Source organism: Anoplopoma fimbria, chromosome 13 (assembly GCF_027596085.1).
Source record: "Anoplopoma fimbria isolate UVic2021 breed Golden Eagle Sablefish chromosome 13, Afim_UVic_2022, whole genome shotgun sequence".
NCBI lineage: Eukaryota > Metazoa > Chordata > Actinopteri > Perciformes > Anoplopomatidae > Anoplopoma > Anoplopoma fimbria.
In genome coordinates, this window is record NC_072461.1 from 5,796,458 (window position 1) to 5,818,723 (window position 22,266).

The following is a 22,266-nucleotide window of genomic DNA, read 5'->3' on the forward strand; positions in this document are numbered from 1 at the left end:
GTAAACCCTGTAAAAGCAAGCATTCAGCGTGCTGAATTGTATATGGGATCAATAAAGAACCAAATTCAAATTTCACCAACCTTAAAGGCACTCCATGCTGGTTTCACTCAACACCTGAGAGTTAAAAATAAACTTTGACACAAAGTTATCAAGACTTTGGTAATCTATTTTCTTTTTTGAATTCGACATTTCCCATCACACATCAACCATTGTTTCTTTAGCATGAGCATTTTGATATAAGATACATACTCTAACGTTTTAGTTAAATATCAGGTGAGGCTACCTGTTAAGTTAACCTTCAAACTAATGTTTGGACTGTATTTTAATTTCTGTCTTTCCTCATCAGCACTAAATTGAAACTGTGGCCTTAATTATGCTTTGTTTCCTGCATGTAATTCATCATTGTAATTCATCAGCAACTAAATCAAAGTTTTATTAACTTCCTTCTAAACTTCTGTCTTTGCTCAGAGACGCAGCACTGTGCTTGTGTGTTTGACTCTTGAAAAGATCATAAATCTGATTAAAATATTACGCAGGTTGGCTTAAGAATGTAACTAACAACATAAGTACTCTATTCTTATCATCTAACACAAACCACATCCGTAATCTAAACTTGTGCCAAATGAAAAAAACACAACACTGCAGTATGCCAAAAACTGACATGCCACCAAACCATATGTGTAGACGTAGATCTACAGCTCATAAGGGCACTGAAACAATATGGGCTTCTCAACAAACAAGCATTGATAACTTTCCTCTTTTTTTGTCCTTTTCACAGCACAATAACCAAAATGTAAGGATAGTTTTAAGCTGGAAAACAGATCTACACCTCAATGAAATCTAAATATTTGAATTTCACTGTTTATGACCGTGTTGCTATTGTTTTTGCTTTACTCAATAGCATGCAGAGGAAAGAAACAGGAGAGACGTGGCAGAGTATGAGGGCTTAAAAGTGCCAACTTCAGACTCACAACATCGTGATCACACATCCAGATCAGCCCACTGATCCAGAAGGGTGCTAGGAACTGAAAAGGCTGAAGAAATGCATAAAAACACATCAGATACACATAAACAACAAGTGAACACCTTAGTAGTCCACTTGAAGTTGAATACGGTGGAAAAACAAGATTTCGACCAAATCTTGCAGTTATTAGCTCCTGATCAAACCCCAAACAGACGTGTGTAAGATCTCAAAAAATACCTACACGAGTATTTACAATCCTCTGATCCTCTACAGACATCTGTTCCCCCCCTGAGGTGAACGGACCCTGAAATGGATCCTACTAAGCCAGAAAATGACTCACAGAGCAAAAGCAGGGAGCAAACAGTTCAAACCTCTGACTCACAGCCCCTTAATAACCCCTCTATAACCTCTCATAGTCTAGACTGACCTTCTTGTGACCCCTCATAGCGCCTTAATAAGCCCCATCCAGGCCTGAGTGAGCAGAGACAGAACTGATGGAAATCTGATATCTCATACTCAGTTGCCCTGTAACACACATCATCATCTAGTTCTGACAGAAATCCAGAGCTAGATTGCAAGCAGGTACGTTCAACAGTTAACAGAGACATTACATACATATGAACACACACACAGTGACTGATGTCTAACTGTTTTAAGGCTACTTGTTACTGTGATCTTGGAAAAATTGGAAAGCAGAAGTTGGATAATAACATGTCATGTTTATTTGCCCTTTGATTAATTTAAGTTATGCCATATGGTGGAAAGTGCCCTTCGCCACTGTGAAGTGGACGCATTTTTAACAGAGATTACCACAACGGGAAATAAAACATTGACCTCTGTAATGTTTCTGCCGTGCTCTAACCTTTGAGGTACACAGAACAACAGCAATGGTCTAAAAAAACAGCTCCATTCCACACTGGGTGGAAAAACTAAATCCCTACCGCAGGCTACTTTGGGTACAAGCCGAGTTAATAACTTTAATTCATACAGGCTTTTTTCAACCAGTTTTCCTGCACTCTCCAAAACACATTTAACCTTATAGCTTATTATAAGATTTGCAACACTTGAGAAACATGATTATTAATTATTATTTATTTTAATGCACTAGGTCAACATTTTGGGAAATGCACTGATTTGTTTGCTTGCTGAGAGTTTGATGAGAAGATGGATACCACTTTATTGTCCCGTACATTAATATTAAACAACAGACAGCAGCTAGTTAGCTTAGCTTAGCATAAAGACTGGAAACTGGGGGAAACAGTAAGCCAGAGAGAAAATGTCGTTGAGTTGCGTTATGGGAAGTGATCCAGTGTTTTTTGAAGGTTGACCCGTATGAGGCGCTATCAGCCGCAGAAGCTTTGATTTTGACAATGTTTTTCTAGTCCGTCGTTAATGATCCCCAATTCTATAGAAGTGTAATACATGTTGAAAACGACTGAAGCCCAGTTTGTGTTTTGAATTTCTCTAAATGCTTGTTTTTAATACATACAGTAGAAAGCAGAAAAACGACTCTCCGCTGTTTAAGAGTTGCTACATGATGAAGAATAGGAGAGTTAAACTTTTCAGGGAATGTTTTAGATATTTATACCATATGGTTAAGCATTTTATTATGGTTTATATAGTTTATGTTCAAGCCTGTGTGCATGATTAACTTGACAACATACATTTATATTCAGGGACAAATAAGGAGAAACATGGCCATGCAGTAATTTTTCTCTATATTAAAATGAGCTGCACGTTGTAAACAACAAAACATGTTCTGAACCCCCAGAAAAGAACCATCTGTAAAGTCTGAGTATGTTTCCAGCTGTTTTTTCTTCATTTCTTGTGGAACTCTACGTGACTGTGGCATCACTGTAGGACACACTTCCTGTCTTGTTTTCTGGCTAAATCTGTGGATTTGGTGGATAAATTGTACTGACACAAAAGAATAACATTGAGGAAACTGTTATGTTTCATGGCTTAGCTGAATTATGAGCGGGCTAAAACGGAAAAACCTGCTGGGTACTGTGAAGCGGTCACTCACTGAATCTATTATTCAACAATAGATACCCTGATTACAGCACTTCACACTGAGGCTGAACACACAAGTCACACAGGAGGCTGCCATAATGTCAAAGCAGCACACCGTGATCAAAGGAATCATAACAAGAAGGCCTCACACAAGCATCAGGAGCAGTGGAAAACGCTGCCACACACACACACACACACACACACACACACACACACACACACACACACACACACACACACACACACACACACACACACACACACACACGTGATGAGAGAAGTAAACACTTAAACCTACTCACCGACTCTGTCCAGCTATATTGTGAGACCTTTTTTTCAGTATCATTCTCCTCTCATATCACTAACCAGCTGCATATATGACGTTTAATCATTGCTGTAGAACAAACTGAGGACTGTCTGAATACTTCACTTTTTTAAAGGGCTATTGTAGCGATTTAGTATTGCACTTACATAAAGTTAGGGGACTCACAAGAGACAGTTTGAGAAGAAGAAAATCAAAATCAAAGCAGCAGAGACTGGGATGTTCTGACTTTTAGTCCCTATAATTGGATTCGATAATTCCCATTATGCAATATGATCGATCAATCTTTTCATCAGACCTTTCCTGACTGGTACACGCCAGTGTTTGTAATTAAGGTTGTCTATAATACATTTATAGTCTCTAAGCCCAAACAAGACAACCCTGATTATATCATCAGCGTAATTCTCTCAGTTTTTACAAAGCTCCTCTAAAGCAACATAGTATCATGCAACTTTTTTCCCAAGTCGAGTAATACTCCCCATGATGACTAAACTGATCGCCACATGTGAAGTTAGTGGATGAATGGGCAGTTTTGATTCTTGTGAGAGCTTGAAGAGGAGAGTGAAGAATCAGTAGCCAGTGGATGTGGGCAACAGGGGCCTCTGTTCTATACAGTCCAACAAAACGAGCATGGACATGGAAGTAAAAACGGGAAGCATCGAGTCTCAGCGGTGCTCCAAAGCTCCAGAGTCCGGTCAACGCCGAAGCAGTAAGCTAACCTTTCAAACTTACTCTGGACTTCTTACTTAGCACTTCATTTCGTTTGGAGGACAGGAAAACGTTGATATGTTCTGAGCATAAAAAGCACTTCCACATAAATAACCTGTGAAAACCACAGTCAAATAATATAATTAATAATAATATCTGTAGTTCACTGCACAATACAATCGGATGATCACTGTGTTAAAGAAGCAGACACTCTAATGTAACAGTTTTTGAGCTGACATGATTTTGACCAAGTCAGGAGTATCTACAACATTTCTACGTCTGTCTGTGAGTACTCATCTTTAATTCATGAAGACAAGCACACGTTAACGATTCTCCAGCAAACAAAGAATAAACTAACCATAACCGAGACTCTGCCGCTGGAAACCTGCACACAATTTTACTTTAACATCAGCAACTCATTACACATCAGTTCAAACAAGCAATCGGCTGAGAGCAAACACAGTACACCATATATCTAACAGTCACAAAAGGATGTACTATTATTTCTGTCAGTGTTGTGTTATTGTTATTAATGGCTGCACTGAAGCCGAGATGTCAACATTTGTCTGACAGTAACGTTTCTCAAATCTGAATCTTGTTACAACGCCTGCGTCATTTCTGTGTGTCTGTGCCACAGCTAGAGCAGAAGTTGATTTGTCTTCTAAATCTGGAGACAATTACCTGCTGGAGCAGAAATACAAAATGCCAGAGCTAGTCATAATGTAGGTTTAAGGAAGACGGATTTCAGCTCCACAATGGTGTTTTGACAGGGAGCTGGGAGACAGTAGAGCATGGAATTATAAAACAGAGCTCGCGTTTTCTCTCTTTATCTTCCCCGTTCTCTCTGCCCCCATTTCCCACATCTGTAGAACAGATTATTCTGGTGGCGGATGGGTGAGATTAACCCCTAATAAGACTCCACATTAACACCTTCCCCGCGAGTGTGTCTGGATGTCTACATTATGACAGATTAGCTGCTGAAAGCCTCGTGGTATACGGTAGAGCAACGACACACACCTTCACCAGGTCACGGAGCAGGGAACCAGATAACCTTTGATTTGACTTTGCTTTTACATCTACATCTCTGTCTGTGGTGCACACCACCCGTCCACACCATCACAGCCCCTCCTCCTTACATCCCCCTTCTATTAGAGGCCCTTAGAGAACTAGACACACACACACACACACATCGCTAGAAGAGTTGGGTCTTTGCCCCTCAGCCGGGTTACATTGACTTCCCCTGTGTGAGAGCAGGAACATACAGTGTATTAAGAATCCATGGTGCATGTCTTTGAATGCAATGATCCATGATAGAATAGGTCCACGCAGGCTGAGGACCACAGGAAACACACACACACACGCACAAAACATGTGAAGCAGCATGGAAAGAGGCAAAAAGTCAAAAACAAACACAGGTTTATGCAGAAATAAGCACGCAAATTCCTTCACGAGGAGTCACACGCACACACATCCAGGCGGGGCATGTACATGCCTCTGGGGGTGCAAAGATGCACAAATCATGGTATTCATTTTCTCACACATGTAAAGAGGCAAACACGCACTCGAAAGTCTTTTAAAATGGCATTTATGGATGCCACCTGTCCACATGGGATCTGATAAACACACAAAGGACTGTCCTGTTTAGTTGAATTAAGTATGTAGTAACACACGGCACCAGTCTTTCCCTTTTGCTTTGACCTCCAACACAACACACACACACACACACACACACACAGACGCACACACAGGGGTTGTCTCTGCTCGTGGTGGAAGTTATCCATCACATTTTTCATTCCGTCTCTCCATGGAGCCCCTCACAATCACCTCATCTCTCCTCATCACATCTGCCAAAACATTTCTCTCACGCTCACAGTATTGACGGTTTTCAAAACGTTCCCCCCCCGTAAAAAAAACTCCTTCCCCTTTACTGTATTGACACAATGTGGACTTTGAGGGTCAGGCCATCGCCCCAAATCCCAGGATGATGCTTCTGCCTTGTTTGCAACACTTTTGGAGAGAAAATACTCCATTGGTAGATATAAGTCAGGCATGTTGAGTTGTATTTTAGGATTGCAGTTAATGATTATTTTCATCATCAGTTTTATTTGCAGTTTTGTAAAAGAGTGTCAAAAAATATAGAAACTGTCCGTTATGAGATTTGTACACAGACAAGCAGATAATTATCTCATTTGAAAGACTGGGACAAGTGAATGCTGAAAACAACTCAAACAACTGATTTATTCTCATAACTGTTCTATATAAACTTCATTATTCTACCTCACTTGATTCTAACTTATAAACTTCATTATAGATTCTATTTTGGACAGTGATCTCCTACTATATTTCCCACAGTGCTTTTTAACAAATGGAAGGAGCAACAAAAAACTATTGGCTGAGGAAAACTATGGTTGTAAAGTGATGAATCAAAGCAGTTTAGTGCAACTCTTAGCTTCAAATTAAGACTTCAAGTACACATTGACGCCTACTGAGGTCTGCCTTTAACATGTTGCTGCAACAAAAGGATCACTTCATGTTGATGTATATGGTCATGTTCACGTTTCAATTTTTTGATAGAAAATAGAAGAAAAAAAAGCACAACCAAAAAAAGTAATTAACCCGGAAGAGTTTAGGTAGTTGAAAGTTGGATCATTTTAACAGAGTTCGGTTGCAGGACGGATTCTCCCTTTAAAGTGGAATGAGTGAATTGGAGAAAGATGCACTTCTGCAAATTCATAAATCAACTCCAACGTGTCCAACAAGAGCAGCTGAATCAGAAAACATTGACATATTTTTTTTAAACGGTGAAGTGAAAAGGCCGTGAAACCTAAAGCTTCATAAGACAGTCCAACAAACACTAAATATTATTTTGAAAACTTTAATCAAACAAAGTCCTCACTGCCAAATATTTGCAATAAATGATCCTGCCAGAAGTACACAAAACTTCTTAAATAAACGTTTCATTTACTAACGAGCCAGTCAGTTTTATGGGTTTTGGCTGTCATGTGGAACTTAAATGCTCTGTGTTCAGAATAACTAGGAGAAATGAGACCGACACAAATGGAAACTATGCCTGCTATTTCATTGGCAACCAGTGTTGAACAAATCAGATGTCAAATTCATGAATTCACAGATTATTGGGTTTGGATACCCATAAGTATAAAGTTGGCTAAAATTTGTTCTGATGGTGGTGCTGCAGGAATGCTGGATTAACTCCAATCAAGAATGCAAGCAGGAGATTCAACCTACAAAAACAACTAAAGGGAATTATATAAGGTTCTTACTCCGACCAAGAGAGTTGTTACAAAGCTTTTAATATTTGAATACTTCAATAAACCAAGTTGATATCAAATTAACTGCAACATTAACATTAACCAATAGTTTCACAGTAAAATGTGTAAATATATAGCAACCAGAGGCATATGCTGCCTTCTAGTGGCTTCAGTACAACACAACTATTTGACGAGGTGCAGTATGAACACAGTAAGGAAATTAACAAACAAATTTATATTGACTCAACCTTTAAAAAAAAAAGTGTGTTCTGCAATATTTTCATTTTTCTGTATAACAATAATTGATTAAAATGTATTTCAGTGTTAAACGGTGAAAAATATTTAATTATTTTGTGTGGCACAGAAACTATTTTATAAAAATTGGAGGGTTTAAAGGTCATTTTTATTTTGCATTTGAATGTTCATTAATAACATAAACTGAAAAGTGTTGACTTAAATGACAAGAAACACAGACATTTAAAAAGCAGAGTCTGTAAATACTAGAACTAAAAGGCCATGTATCAAAACCTTCATCTCAATGCAACCACTTTGTTTGAAATCTGTGTTGCAAAAACACACTGCTGTTGTAATTGAAACAGAATAATTTATACAAGAAAACTGACGGCGACATTTTTTGTTAATCTAAGGTAATAAGTCATATGATACATTACAAGAACTTGTTCAGGACTAATAAAGTAAGTTTCTTTTTTCCAAGATGGAACCAAACTAAAAACACAAACGACAGGGAGAAGTCCCCCACACATCCCTAATCTCTGAAATGCCTCTATCCTCTCATCTCACTTCACAGACTGTTTGCCTTGGACGTGAAGCTCTTCAAAGTTTCCCTCAGCTTCTGTACAGCAGCGTCATCCTCTTCCACAGCCTTAGAGCAGACACGTTGAACTCTGCCGTGCAGATCCTCCAGGCACTTCTGTTTTAAAAGAACCACAGGAGTCAATGGGTTATATTACACTCATTAATGTATTAAAATAATACAAATACAGATACAAATGCAGAGTCGCAAGAAAGTTACCTCTGTGATTGACAAGTGGTTGGCAGCTGTGGTGAATACAGATGCAAGGTTGTTGGCTACTGTTCGTCTCTCCTCGTTGGTCTCCTGAAGCACCAGGTGGTACCTGAAGAAGAGACGACCACAAGTGTTTTTTTCCCCAAAACAAAAAGACTCTTCAGTTAGACTGACGGAAGCAAAAACCTCTAGAATATTAAAGCTCACACATCAAGCCCTGCTTCATAAAAATGAGAATAAATGAGGCAGCAGCATCAAGATGAAAACGTGAACAGGGCCATTCGACGACGCTTTGTTCTGTCGTGGCCATCGGCTCCAGCAGTCATAGATATTGTTGATAAATAGATAACATTCACTCACTGTTGTTGCGCTGTCTTCAGTTGTTGCACGGACTCGTCGTAACCATAATTAACCTTCTTCTCAAGAAGTGTACGATGGTTCTCCACTGAATCCACCTCTGTTGCCCAGTCCTGTTCCTCTTGGGCAAGCTCCTTTAAAAGACACAAACACACAGGAACGTATCGTTACTACATGAATGATGCACCTGTGCACACCGTGTGTTATCAGCATGTTAAAATGTTTCCTCATACCCGTTTTTTTTCTAGCTTAGAAGACAAACAGTTAAGTGCTGAAAACAAACAAAAGTCATCTCCTGTGAAGTTGGTTAGGTCTGCCTGAAGTGTGCCATCTGGTGAATGCAGTTTGGCATCTCTACCAACATAAAGCAGAATGAACTATACCTGCATGTCAGAATCCAATCGTTCATCCAGCTTGCGAATCTGCTCTCTCAGCTGCTTTAGGTCATTGGACTTGTCCAAGATGTTAGAATTCACCTTAAAGACACACACAAGATTAAAAAGAACAAATGTGATTTAAAAAAAACAAAAAAAAAAACACTTTGGTATATTGTGTGTCAGTACTGATTTTGTTACCTGCTCACTAGACTCCTCCAGACTGAGTTTCATGTTGGCTAATCGACTGTTTTCTTCCTCCACGTCACTGACCAGCTTTCTAAGGAGCATCTACAACACACAGCATAGATTTAAAAAAAAGTCATCATCACACACAATTAAAAAAGATATCTAATTTTAAACCATTTAAATAGAAAACAAGACATCCAAAGCAACAAATATCTGGAAATAACCGAAGCATTGGGATGGTAAGACGTTTTCATACTGAAATGAATGAAGATCCATCAATATATGAAATTCTGGTCTTATACAGATTCAAATGCAAGATAATTTGCTGGAAGTACCTGTATCTGCATTTTATGTTGAACCATGCTGCCGGGTCCACATTCAAATGGCCTGATCTCAAAGTCATGACCACAGGCATTCTCTGCAGACAGTGGTATCAGCTTCAGTTTACGTGCCAGCTTGTGGTACTCAGTGACCTTCAACTCCGTCTGGGTTTGAGGAAAATAACAGGAGAGGAAGGGCAAGGAAACAAGTTAATTCAAAGGTCAACATGTGTGCCACTGGATGAAAAACATCTGCCATTATGTGTGCATACATACTACAGTAGATGTGCATATAATACCTTCTCTTTCACTTTGGCCAGAGCGATCTCCTCGTTCCACTTGTGCTGTTCAGCATCTTCCAGAGACTTGCTGAGACTGTTGATGGTCTGTTGGAGTTCTCTCTTCTCTCTGTTGATCCTCTCGACATCAGCTGGAGTGAACTTCTGGTTCTGCAAGCGGACTTGCAGTTCATTTTGCTCATGTTTTAGAGACTCCAGGTGACTGCCTGCAAAGATAAAAACGAAAGAGGCGTAACCAAGTTACTCCTTAATAATTATGTTACTTGGTGGGAGCTTTCTTTGCACTGAATTAATCATTTGCACTCTCTTATAGGAAAGGATCTCAGCCAAGACACGAATCCAGTTAACCAAAATGTAGCATCCTTATTATGTTTGTGCCAAGTGTGCACAGGCCTATAAAGAACGTGGAAATGTGTTAGTCCAGTTACTTAATGCATAGTAGTAATTCAGATGTCTTCATGGTGACTTAATACTGAGATCCAGACATATCAGTTGCCTACAAGACCCAGTGAGTCCTAGGAAAGAACTGGCCAAGTGACAGGGTTATATTTACCAGTAGTCTCCAGCTCATCACTCAGTTCTGAAGCTCTGTTCTCCAGGTTGGCTTTGAAGGACTCCAGGTTGCTTCGATAACTCTGGAGTTTCTTGAGGTCTGCCTGCAGCTTCACCCTTTCCATTCTCTTGGTCATTAGACGGTCCTGTGAAGCAGGAGAGAGAACATTTTATGTCCGATTTCTTTTTACTCACACTAAAGAGGTTTCATTACATTGATTTAATGACAAATTGAGTGTACAACCAATAAAACACAAAGTATTCTGGCTACAACTTTAAAACTTTTGCACCTCCAATAATTAGAATATCCCCATTTCCTTTTCTTTTGGCAGTATTTTTTTTGTTGATGATGCACAGGTTTTCACCATTGCCATATACACTTTCTTTCAATGTATTTAAGAAATGGTAATATCGACATTTTAAAATCATAATCTAATCTGTGCACATGGGGATGTGTCAATATAAAGGTCTTCTTACCGTCTGGCTATCCTTCTCCAGTCGTTCAACCTCATCTGTGAGTATTCTGTATTTCTCCTCCATTGAAGCCAGCAGAGTCTCATCAACGTTGTACAGTTTCTCTGTAAAAGACACACACTTTGTTGAATTTTCCAGATAAACATTTTCAATGGGACTCAGAATCTTACACAAAGACGAAATTCACAAGAGAGATGCTGTGCTTACTTAGTTTATTGAGGAAGAATTCATCCACATCATCGAATGAGTCTTCACCCTGCATGAACTTGGAGTATGCCTCAGCTGTATAGTCTAAGAGGAGCTGCACAGAAGAACGTGAAAGAGAAGATATGTATAAATGATAAACAAAACCACACATGTTTTAGATTAAGACTGACAATATAGGAGTAGCCATATAATGTTCAGTTCTGTTGAGGAGAGAAAACACCGGAAAACACATCCATGTAACAAGGAGGTTTTGGTGGTGGATTGTTTATTCCTGGTACGGAATTTAGAATACCTTGTTATACTCGGCCCCCTCCTCGATATTGTCGCTGTCTTCACAGAAGTCACTGAACAGCAGCTCCTGCTTACTCAAACTCCAGTTGATCTGACAGACAGAATAAACACAACACTAGTTTTAACTAGTTTCATGAAACAAAAATTACACAAGTTTCATTTATGCGGCATGCTATGCAAAAGAACTGGGTCTTATTCCATTGAAATTGATATTTGAAACTGATGTTTGCTTCTCACCTTGACTTGGTCAATAAGCCACATGAGAGCCCCAAGTGCCTGAGGCCAGGTGTGGGGAGCTCCAACAGAATACATCGAAGACTTGGAGAGAACAAATGGATACCTTAAAGTGGAAACAGGGAGAGAAATAGAGACAGTCAGCAATTTTTCTTAAACTATAGAAAAGGAGCCGACATCAAGGCCCACAACAAATGGTAAGGTACTTGCATGTACAGACATGTTGTACCATGGTTTTGTTATATGCTGCATCCGTTTTTGAGAATTTCTCTCTTTCGTTTTTCTATCATTTTTTAAATCCAGCCCCATCCTTAAATTCCAGTGGCCCTAAACCTTCACACATAGCCAGGCAACCAAGTGCTTTTTATGATGAAAATTACCTCAGGGCTTTCAGGATAGCTGGAACCTCCTCCTCAACTTTTGAGTTTGGCATCTCAAAGGTCGGGTCTAGCTGACGGTAGACAAACTCAAACACCTTCACAAACTCCTTGGTAGAGGGAGACTGGAGGGTCTTGGCTGACAAAGTGCCTGGGTAACCCTGCTCTGTCAAGAACTGGAAAGACATGAGAGAGAATGTCAGGTGGGAACGAGCAACAGTATAAATTCTCACTCATATTGAGCAACACCTTACTAGTTTTTGCTGCAATTGCGGGTACAAAAAAAGTTGAGCTACAGTTCGATTTCACACTCATATCTTCAGCAATAATTTTCAGTACGAATAAAGTCATAGAAATAAATAAAACACAAACCTAATAGCAAAAATCAAATGCATGTTGCTGGTTGCCAAGGTGATTGTTGTGAACACAACTACTAAGGGGCATCCATGGCTTTACTTTTATATACCACACTGGATTTTTTGTAATGAACATAAATAGTGTAGCAATGTTATGACCAACTGACCTATTTCTGTGTGTATACATTACGTGGGCTGAGAAATAGAGTGTATTTACCTCATGCAGCTGTCTGATACATTGCTGAACAAAGGATTTATCGTGCAGAGGTCTCGTGTCTTTGATCTTCTCAGTTCCTCCAAACCCTGACATGGTGCTGTTGCGAGGCATGCTGGCTCCTACACTCCTGCTGGCAAAATAGTAATACACCACCACAATATCTATTAGTATTTATCATCACAAACAATGATTCTGACTGATATTACCTTAGCAGTAGGATATCGAAGCCTTCTTTAATTTGCTCATTACATAACCTTTTACCACATTTATTCTGTTAATTTTCTAATTTGAGTTTGTGACACTAGTTTAAATCTAGTAAATAACTAAAGGCTCAGTCAGCTGTAGTATTAAAAGAGGTATTACTCTCTTTGAGATCATTTTTACAAGTGTAGAGAGCTTTCTTTCTACACTGTGTAAGGTAAAGACTATACATTTTGACCACTTTATTTAATTTAAATTTTTTTATCTTGTTGTAATAGTACTGGTACAGTCTGTGATTTTATTGGTGTGTGGGAAGTACATGGTAATCAAAATGTGTATACATCTGAAACATTATTTACATACCGGGCACCAAAGAAGCTGGTCCGCCTTTCAGAGGTCACAGACTGCGGTTTGGGTATGTTCAGCTTCCCAAAGGAAGGCTGTTTACTGTAAAGAAACAAAATAATGAACAAATGAATGTACATCACTTGCTGACTCACATTTGCATATGCTGCAACTGCTCCATTTTTCAATATATATTTTTTAAATGTATTAAACTGGGAGACTCCTCATTGAAATTAAATCACAAGACAGACAGCAGCAGTTTCAGACATACAACATATAACAGTTACGAACAACATTAAATTCCAATCACAGCATGAGTATACCAAAATAAGACTCATTAGATCACATAGGGACAAATAGCTGTCAAAGTATCTACATCCTGGTGGACCATAATTCAATAATTTTTTTGGAAAACACTTAAAAAAGACCAGCTCCACAAATTAATGTGCAACAAATTCCAAGCTGTAGGAGCAGCGTACCTAAAGCCCTTTTCCCCCTCCAAACGGTATCCGTCTTGCAAATATGTTACAGAGCAGTAGAGACGGTAGCTTCCAGCATTTTTCAGAAGGATTCATTTACATAGATATGAAGAAAGCAAGTTAAGTACTGCTCTATGAATAAGGACATGCCTGTGATTAGGTCTGATAAACTATCCAACCAACCCTAGCACACAGTGAGCAATGGTGAGTGAGGGTCTAAGATTTGTAATTAACCTAAATGCTCGGTATACAATATATTAAATGCATATATAAAACATCACCAATGTCAATTACAGACAAAAGTAGCAGCAACGGGTGTGCTTTTTGCATCAAAAGACACGTAAGAATTATTTCAGGAATAAAAACACAGCCTCAGCTTCTTCACGTGTGGCTGAATGTGAGGCTTAAAAGAGAGAATCAACAATTAAGAATCCGAGATATGTATAAAAAGATATAGCTGTAATCACATTGCCTTGAAACATAACAAAAGATTCTTCAATGATTCATCACATGTTCACAAAAATGTGTCAATATCACCCCATGCCAAAAATAAGTACAAGTCTAAACAATGAGCCCTCTCATTCAATAATAACCTAGTTAGTGTTTGTGTCTCAGTTAGTCAGGTACATTAAATATCATGAAATGTAATCCTAACATATGTCTGCAGTGCATTTCAAACTGAGATACAGTACCAGTCAAAGGTTTGGACACATCTTCTCATTCAATGGTTTTTCTTTATTTTTTTCTACATTGTAGATTAATATTGAAGACATCCAAACTATGAAGGAACACATATGGAATGATGTGGTAAACAAACAAATGCTCAACAAACCAGAATATGTTTTATATTTTAGATTCTTCAAAGTAGTTGAATGAGAAGGTGTGTCCAAACTTTTGTCTGGTACTGTATCTCAATGTTATATTCTGGATACAACAATTTTAATGAGACGAAGTCAAAGAGTAAAGTGTATGTTGTTAAGTGGGTGTGACCAACATCCGGGTAAAACAACCACACATTTACATGAAAGCATCATCTTTGCTTACTATACAACTTAAACATATTCCTTTTTTCTTGTTAATGACTTAAACCCACCTCTTTGGTGTCGTATACACCATGCTCATCCTGTTGGTGTCTTGTACTCGCATAGGCAGCTCCGACGGTCTGCCGCTTGTTGCTCGACTCATCCTTCCACTGGGCACAAATAATACAAAGACAAACAGATGCCCTTTATTACGCTTTTCTATAGTTAAACAAAAGTCCGCCAAAATACGTACAGCTGCATATTAGGGTGCTAATGTCGGCCACATTTTGAAATGAATGCTAGGGACGTTAGACAGATGCGGCCACAGCTGGCTGGCTTAACTTAGGTCAGTATCTCAGTGTGTAGCTTAGCTAACTAGCGAGCTAACGTTCCTCGTTCAGGTTAACCAGACCGAACACAACAAGCTGGATTAGTTGTTTTGTAACTAAATCTAATAAGAGTTGTTAAGAAGTAGCTACAGCCTTCGTGACTTCGTGTTTACGTTTGGTACCATCGTTAAATAAACGGTAACGTCAGCTAACTGTAGCTAAAGCCAAGAAACAACAACAGCGGCTGGAACAATCTTAGGCAAGCTAAAAGAATAACATAATGACTTAAAGAGTTTATCTTAGCTAATTTAAAAACGTACCGCTCCATGTTGTCACGTTGAAGAGTTAATGTTTACTAAATGAATCGGACATCTGAAGGGACGTAGTTTTCAAACGAACCCCGCCAAAAATACTACAAATACTGGAAGGCGGTGACGTCACCAGAGTACGGAGAGCCATTTGGTCCAGGAAGGCTTCGTAATGCGCTTTACAAATACGACTTTGTCCACAGTGTCACACGCACACAAATTATCAACCATTCAGTCTATGTTATCGTCCCATTGAAGAAAATCTGTTAGAAGAGCAGTTTAATATTTAACTTCTGGATATGATCTAAAAAGTTATCAGAGGAAAACTGGTTATTTACACCTTGCATAAATAGAATATTCAAAATGTTGGGTAAGACCTCATTTTTTGGGGATTGTTGTACGAATGACTAATGATCCTAAAAGTCTTGATTGATTTGACTTCAGTGATCACATTGTTCTACTTAATAAATGCAGCTATAAAAATATAAAATAAAACAATAAAGTAAGACAGTCAGTTACTGACTTCCATAGTGGTGATGCATGATTCTCCGAAGGGCAAATTTAGTATCCCGCACCCAAAAAACATGTACAGAATTAAATCATGGTACATTCAAATACTATATAAATAATTAAGAACACTTATTATGACAATACTTTTCTTTGTTTTGAAATATATTTACAAAAATACTAAAAAAAGAGTTGGCTCTTTTCAGGCCTGTCTGTGTTTTAGTATCCAGGTCCTAAACTTTTCTTCATTTATATAATGAAAGATCAGATTAACACTTTGAGCAGACAATTGACAAAGAGAAGTAGAAAATTTATTGCAGTATTTGTTCCACCAAAAGGGTATGAATCCCCTTTCCTCTTATTACTAGGGTGACCTAATACAACAAAATCTACATTTACAAAATATCCTCCTGCAATAGGCCACATATACTGCATGCGTAGTTCGAAATAGAATAAATTATGTTCAGAGGACTCTGCCATTGTACAGCATGGACAAATAAAAGTGAACAAAAATAAAAATTCTTGTTTTTTTCTTTTTTCTTCTTTTTCCTTCAAATATCTAAAAGCTAAAAGGAAAAAACCATCAGGGTGCTAGTATATAATAAACTCCAAAAACACTTTAATAAGAACATCAAAAAGACTAATTTCCAACATTCACTTAAGGTTTTATTCTTTTTTTACAGCTTTTTTGTCTTCAGAGATATAAACATTTTAGGTTTTTGTTGTGTTAAACTATGATACAGTGGGAGTAGAAATGAGCGACTAGAATCTGCTGCACAACAGCGAAGGAGCTCCCACAACAATGTTGACAAAACATTTCCCTCCAGGTCTCTTTTCTGATAGCCTTTTTAAGGGATAATTTGGGTGAATTATTCCTTTAATGCCTTCCGGATTCTATCCTCTGCACTTGTACACAAACAAAACGTGAGCAGTCCCTCTAATATAATAAGTCTTATGTTTTGTGTCATTTTTGCAAGAATAACTCATGTAAAAGTATGTAGTGTCAAATATTCTTGCCCTCTTGTGTTTTCTTACAAAAATGAGGAAGGAGAGGAGCAGGGTAGGAATCCAGTGAAGTTTGGCTGTGTTGTTGGAAGTGGCAGGTTGAGGAGGAGGAGTAGGAGCAGGGAAGAGAAGGATTTTGATAAAGTAGAAATGGAGAAGGGGGACCAGAAAAAAACGAAAAAAAAAGAAAAGAAAAAAAAAAAAAAACACCACACGGGAGCCATTAGCTAGCCCCTCCTTCTCGCGCTGCATACAGTGAGCGTAAAGTCTGTACTACTTTGTTGCTCAGTTTGTGGTTGCTGGTCAAGGCAATCTTCTTGTAAATGATGTCCGATTCCTTAATAGTGTCCACCCAAGGCACCAGTTTGCGGCCATCGCGTTTCTTGGCCTCTGCCCATGGCCCCGAGTAGGAGCCGGCCATCCAGTGGATGCTGTATCCATTGGAGATCTTCTGGATGACTCGAGCTATTTGCGGCCGGTCCTTGTATTTGGGGCAGGAAAGGGCGATCACATCCATAGCGTCCACCGTCTCATTCATGGAGTCACCCGCTCGCCTTGACCGTCGAGAGGACTGCAGGGAGGACAGAAAAAAATGTTGCGTTTTTTTCCCCGCCACATCTTTAAATTGTATTTTATAAATAGTGTGCGTTTCAATTTCTCTCACCCCTGGTGTCCTTTCGTCGCCATCACTGTAATCGTCGTCGGTTTCTGGACCTGCCTGATTGCGCGGACTGGGTCCTGACATGGGGCCAGAGCCTCCCAGTAGGGCGCTTATGGCTTTGTTTCGGATGTTAGCGCTGGCAGACGCCTCTCCCTCCTCATCCTCCTCATCTGGGTCCAGATGTTCCATCAGAACCTTGAACTGTGTGGAGTGAAAAGACAAGAAACTGACTTTGAGAAGTGTCATTTTTTCCAACCAACCAGAGAAAAAGCTTGGAGACAGTGTAAGAAGTGAAGCACCAAAGACAGGTTATACGTGTTGCGGTTGGACACTAATGAAAGATGGCAGCCTCCTCTCAAAGAAAAGACAAGTAAGTAAGACCTGACTTACAATAAAAGTGACAAAAAAATGATTGCAAAACAAAAGTGAATGTGATCGACAATTTCACATTCAATTAGTCGGTCAGTCGATAATGAATAAATAATCAAAAAACAAAATTAATATTAAATAAATGAAAGGAATGGTAATTAAAAAAAACATCTACTGGAAAACATTTATCATTTATTTTTAATTTTTTAATTAATAAGACAGCCTTATACCCAGTGCCGGGGATAGCAATCGGTTAAAACATCATTTAACATGAATGCTGGACTTCCTTGAATGCTACCCTTAGTTTCTTTCACATTTTACTGTGTACTGTTAACTTTTTTCAGGTAATTAGAAATCACTTTAAATTTAAATGCCGATGTAAGTAACTGGTGAGAAGACCCCCAAAAAACAATAACCTGGCAATCAATGAATTCGGCCAACATAACATTTTGGCAATGAAAGCATGATATAGCTTTATTACTTACATCGAGGTACTGTCTAACAATCCGCTTCTTGACATCTGTTGTCAGTGTGGCGCGAGCGATGTTGTTGGCGATGAAGTCGATGGTTTGTCGTGGGTGGAAGAGAACGTTGCTTTTTCTGTTAACTGCTTTATCGTACACCTTGGCTGACTCTGTCGGAGAGTACTTCTGAATTTTACTGTGGAAGACATAAAGAGTTACAGAGGTCATGGAATTCCCAAAGTGGCTGAATGTTTGAACTGGTCAAACTAATCCACAATTAAAATTGTAGACATATTTATATCTTACCCATCGGAGAATCCATACTGGTTCTTCAGATGCTGTTTGAGCACCAGCAGCAACAGGATGCCTTGAACAGCATTAGCAAAGTCCAAGAGACCAGTGGGATTGTCAGGGATGAGCCTCATTACTTTCTCCACATCCTCCAGATCCAAATCTTCCAGATCAGATCCGGACTCTGAGCTCTCCGGGCCAGCAACAGGTTTTCTGGCCTTTTTAGGCCGCCGTACCACATCTTCATTGTCACTGTTTTGTTCCCCATCACTCCTAGGAGAACCGCAGTTCATCCTCTCCTCTTCATTCTCTCCATCAGACGTGTGCTTCCACTCCTTTACCTTCTTCTCCTTTCGCCTCGGCTCCTTTAGCAGAAGCTGGACAGGAGAAATAAATACAACTCCATATAAATGCTTATACCTATAAAGAATGAATATAAATGCATTTCAAGATTTGTTCAGCCCTATGATGCAGACACATACCCCCAATACATGCAACCTACTTTTAAACATGCTATCCTACCTCTTTGAAGGTTTGCAACAAGTTGCTGCCAGAGACGGACAGGGTGATGTCTATGTGGTGCATAATGAAAAGAGGCTCCTCCTGGCTCTGGTATGGGAAACATGCCAGGTTGTCTGCTACAAACAGCAGCATGTTTACATCCATCTTCTGCAGAAAGAAAGAGAAATCAGAGGAAAAGAATGATCGAGAGTCAGTGGCTGACACAAACACACTACAGTATTTTTTTTATTTCAATGTGAACTACTAATACATGGTCAAAATAACCGAGACTTCTTAAATTTGCAAGACAGTAAAATAATGGGACTTAATATCTTTCTACACAATAGTGTTTTTTCATCTCTTTATTAAATGTACTACTAGTTGTGTTGTTTATATCCCCAAGAGCTTTTATTACATTTCTTGCCAACATATTGCATGCAAAACTGTTGCAAAACAAAAATAGATTTTCACTTGTTAATGGCATGTTGTTAATGATGAAATACCACTTAACAATTAGCAGTGCCAAGATGTGTTAAGATGAGTGCGGGTTTACTTACAGAACTGTCATCAAAGAGGTTGAGCAGTGAGATGAGGAAAGCCCTCCGGTGCTGCCGGTTCCCCCGGATCATAGAGAAGAGGTGGGCGCAGAGTGCGGTGTGCGTCTCGTCATGTCTGTAACCTCTTATGATGGTCCTACGAGAGGACTCGATGGCCTGCTGCAAGTTGTACGACATCTTCATCCCAGCCACTGCCTTCATCTGTGAAAGAATATGTTGAAAGGACAAGTCAGCATTTCAGGTAACAGTTGAGACATCTGGCACTATGACAATATATGCCAATAAAATAATAACACTCAAATGTGTGTTACAGTATTTCTCCAGAACTAATAAAAGCTCCATCTACACTGTTAAAAAAGAAAAAAAAAAACAATTGTATAAAGAATCTGGCTGTATTGCATTTAACATGTGTGTTCCCGGAGGTTTGTCTACAGATCACTAATGGAGGAATAAAGTTCCACCACAAACCATTTCATGCAGTAAAGCAGCTGTGGAACATAACGGTTGCTGAAGTGATCTGCAGCTGTTTGCCTATATTTTATATTATTCTTATTCATGGATATTCTCTCAGATCACTTAACATTCTACCGATGGTGCTAAGATGTGGCTGGATGATTGAGTGATCGTCTGTTGATCATTTTGTACTGAAGAGGAGAGATTTTTATCGAGGTACTATTGGCTTTACTAGCTTGCATTGAGCAGAAACTCACATGGATGAATCCTGTGTACTTCTTGTCGATCTCCACTAGCTGCTGGTCAGACTTGTTCCTCATGCTGGGCTCCGGGTCTGTTCCCATAGCGATGAGGTAGGGTACACACTGCACAGACGGGACAAAAAAAGATGTGACGCTCACATGCATATGTTCATATTTCTGTTTATCAAACAATTTAAATTGAAGTAAATGAGGGTTTATCTTTAATACAGTACATGAAACATGGATCTTGGTTATTTGTTAGGATTTAAAACGCTTACACACTCAAACATTATCACAAACTAATGCATCAGAATAAAAGAGTGGATATGATGACTAAACAGAAAAAAAGAATTGATTGATATTATATTAAAATTATGCCTTATTCTATGAGCAAAATTCTATGAAAAATATGTCTTGTTAAACTGGGATTTCATTATTTATCAATTCCTAGAGGTGGATTGGTTTGACAGCTTCTGGTTCTCACGTCTTACCTGTACAGGATGGATGAGACCCTGGTTGAGTGTGAGAGCTATGACGTTGAGAGCAAAGTGCCGTACACTGGACTGGGTGTGGAAGAACGCCTCCAACACCTGCTTCAGATAAAGCTGCATGATGGAGCTGCTCATCCCTGAAGAGATGTCACCCATCTCCTTCAGATCCTCCTGTTTGGACAGTTTCTTCCCTGCAAGGACACAAAATAGGATGAGTTGCACAAACTTTTAAAGGCAAAACGTTAAAGGAAAAACAACAACTTACTAATCACTATGTACACTACAAATCTGTATGACCTCAAGGAGGTAACACTGGAGTGCTGGTTCAAAAAGCTGTTAAAGTACAGCAACAACAACAGTTTCATTTACATTCTCTGTCGGCTTCCTGCATCCGCGAGTCTTCCTCCTGCAGGTATGTCTGGAGGTTTTTTAGGATCTGGATTTTGAGGTTGATGGAGGAGGCACTGTCAGCCAGGATGCCGTTGTACAAGGTCTTCACCTCAGGCATAAACATCTGGCTGGGATGCATGATCACAAGGAAGCCTGAGGGGAGAAACAACAAACGGAAAAGACATGTGAGAATGAGTAAACAACGCATCTCCGTCTACCTCATCTCCACCTGCCAGAGCAAAGAAATTTGGCCTCACTATTGACATCCTGCAATATTGACAGTGTAGGTCAGAGACTCAGACACGCAACATCCTGTGCTGTCAGTCTTTCTAAACACTAATATTTGCACACTGGATATATTGCACCTTTACATTTGTCAAATACAATAATGTAAAAAAAATGGTGTTCTTGCCTAAGCCGATGATGGCTTTGGTCTTGACCTCCTCGTCTTCATGTTTGGTGAAGTATATCAGCAGCTCGAGAACTTTCTCCTTGATAACAACCTGTAAACACCCAAAACACATAGTTGTGAGATAGTGTACACTTAATTATTTCTTATAAAAAGGTGGAAGAGCAATGGCTCTGGTTTCACATCTAAGAAAATGTCCTCAACTTAACTTTACTTCTAACATTTTCTCTAGCAGCAAAGCCCAAAACTAATAATTGAATTTACAGCTGCAATCCATAGCTTTCCCCAGCTTTTGATATTAGATTTGATATTGTATGAAACATCGGCTGCAATCCTACCTTGTTCGTGCCCTTGAACTCCTCCAGATCAAAATCAAAGTGCCGGGCCAGGGCACCCACAGTGAAGAGCGATCGCAGCAGGAAAGGCTTGTTTGCTACCAACGTCGTGCTGTTGGGATCCTCATGATGCTGAACCTTCAGCTTGTTAAGTGCACCTAAAGAAAGAGATTATACCTTTAATGTTACTTTTAAGAAGACCTAGATTATCGGTGTGTCCTATTTTCCGTATGTATGTTTTTTCTCCAACACTGGTGGCTCGGTCAAACTATTGTCTCCTCTTTTTTAAATTGACAGATAGTTGAAATGCAATCTATATTTTCTTATCTTGGAATGTGGTAAAAGGGACACGTTAAA

The 22,266-nt window shown here is 39.2% G+C and overlaps 2 protein-coding genes across 4 annotated transcripts in view; both read right to left on the reverse strand.

The window, feature by feature from the left end:
• Window positions 1-6,988: 6,988 nt before the first annotated feature.
• ndc80 (NDC80 kinetochore complex component) lies at window positions 6,989-15,373 on the reverse strand. Of its 2 annotated transcripts, none has more exons than XM_054611159.1 (17): window positions 15,247-15,373; window positions 14,669-14,767; window positions 13,115-13,198; window positions 12,551-12,677; window positions 11,981-12,153; window positions 11,604-11,706; window positions 11,368-11,457; window positions 11,076-11,169; window positions 10,872-10,972; window positions 10,396-10,540; window positions 9,843-10,048; window positions 9,559-9,708; window positions 9,236-9,325; window positions 9,044-9,136; window positions 8,664-8,794; window positions 8,310-8,412; window positions 6,989-8,207 (listed from the first exon to the last, which is right to left on the reverse strand). In XM_054611159.1, the coding sequence occupies exons 1-17, from the start codon at window positions 15,252-15,254 to the stop codon at window positions 8,079-8,081; spliced, it is 1,926 nt and encodes a 641-aa protein (XP_054467134.1). In that variant the 5' UTR covers window positions 15,255-15,373; the 3' UTR covers window positions 6,989-8,078. The 2 variants fall into 2 exon arrangements, with proteins under 2 accessions (XP_054467134.1, XP_054467133.1); XM_054611158.1 differs by having other exon boundaries at window positions 12,551-12,680.
• Window positions 15,374-16,059: 686 nt separating this feature from the next.
• nipbla (NIPBL cohesin loading factor a) overlaps window positions 16,060-22,266 on the reverse strand; it is a 28,250-nt gene continuing 22,043 nt past the window's right edge. For both annotated transcript variants that reach the window (XM_054610521.1, XM_054610520.1), the window contains exons 39-49: window positions 21,913-22,067; window positions 21,578-21,668; window positions 21,145-21,318; window positions 20,776-20,966; window positions 20,300-20,407; window positions 19,590-19,790; window positions 19,054-19,200; window positions 18,547-18,908; window positions 18,262-18,436; window positions 17,411-17,608; window positions 16,060-17,317 (exon numbers count right to left, since the gene is read on the reverse strand). In XM_054610521.1, the coding sequence (XP_054466496.1) occupies window positions 16,970-17,317; window positions 17,411-17,608; window positions 18,262-18,436; window positions 18,547-18,908; window positions 19,054-19,200; window positions 19,590-19,790; window positions 20,300-20,407; window positions 20,776-20,966; window positions 21,145-21,318; window positions 21,578-21,668; window positions 21,913-22,067 (2,150 nt within the window). In that variant the 3' untranslated portion in view covers window positions 16,060-16,969. The remainder of the gene's footprint in view (window positions 17,318-17,410; window positions 17,609-18,261; window positions 18,437-18,546; window positions 18,909-19,053; window positions 19,201-19,589; window positions 19,791-20,299; window positions 20,408-20,775; window positions 20,967-21,144; window positions 21,319-21,577; window positions 21,669-21,912; window positions 22,068-22,266) is intronic.

Bases quoted from the DNA above. Each gene is read 5' to 3' on its own strand.
- ndc80 (XM_054611158.1), bottom strand. The intron at 13,199-14,668 runs GTGGGTTTAAGT...GTTTCTTTACAG, and splicing joins GTGTATACGACACCAAAGAG to TAAACAGCCTTCCTTTGGGA. The intron at 8,208-8,309 runs GTAACTTTCTTG...CTTTTAAAACAG, and splicing joins ACCACTTGTCAATCACAGAG to AAGTGCCTGGAGGATCTGCA.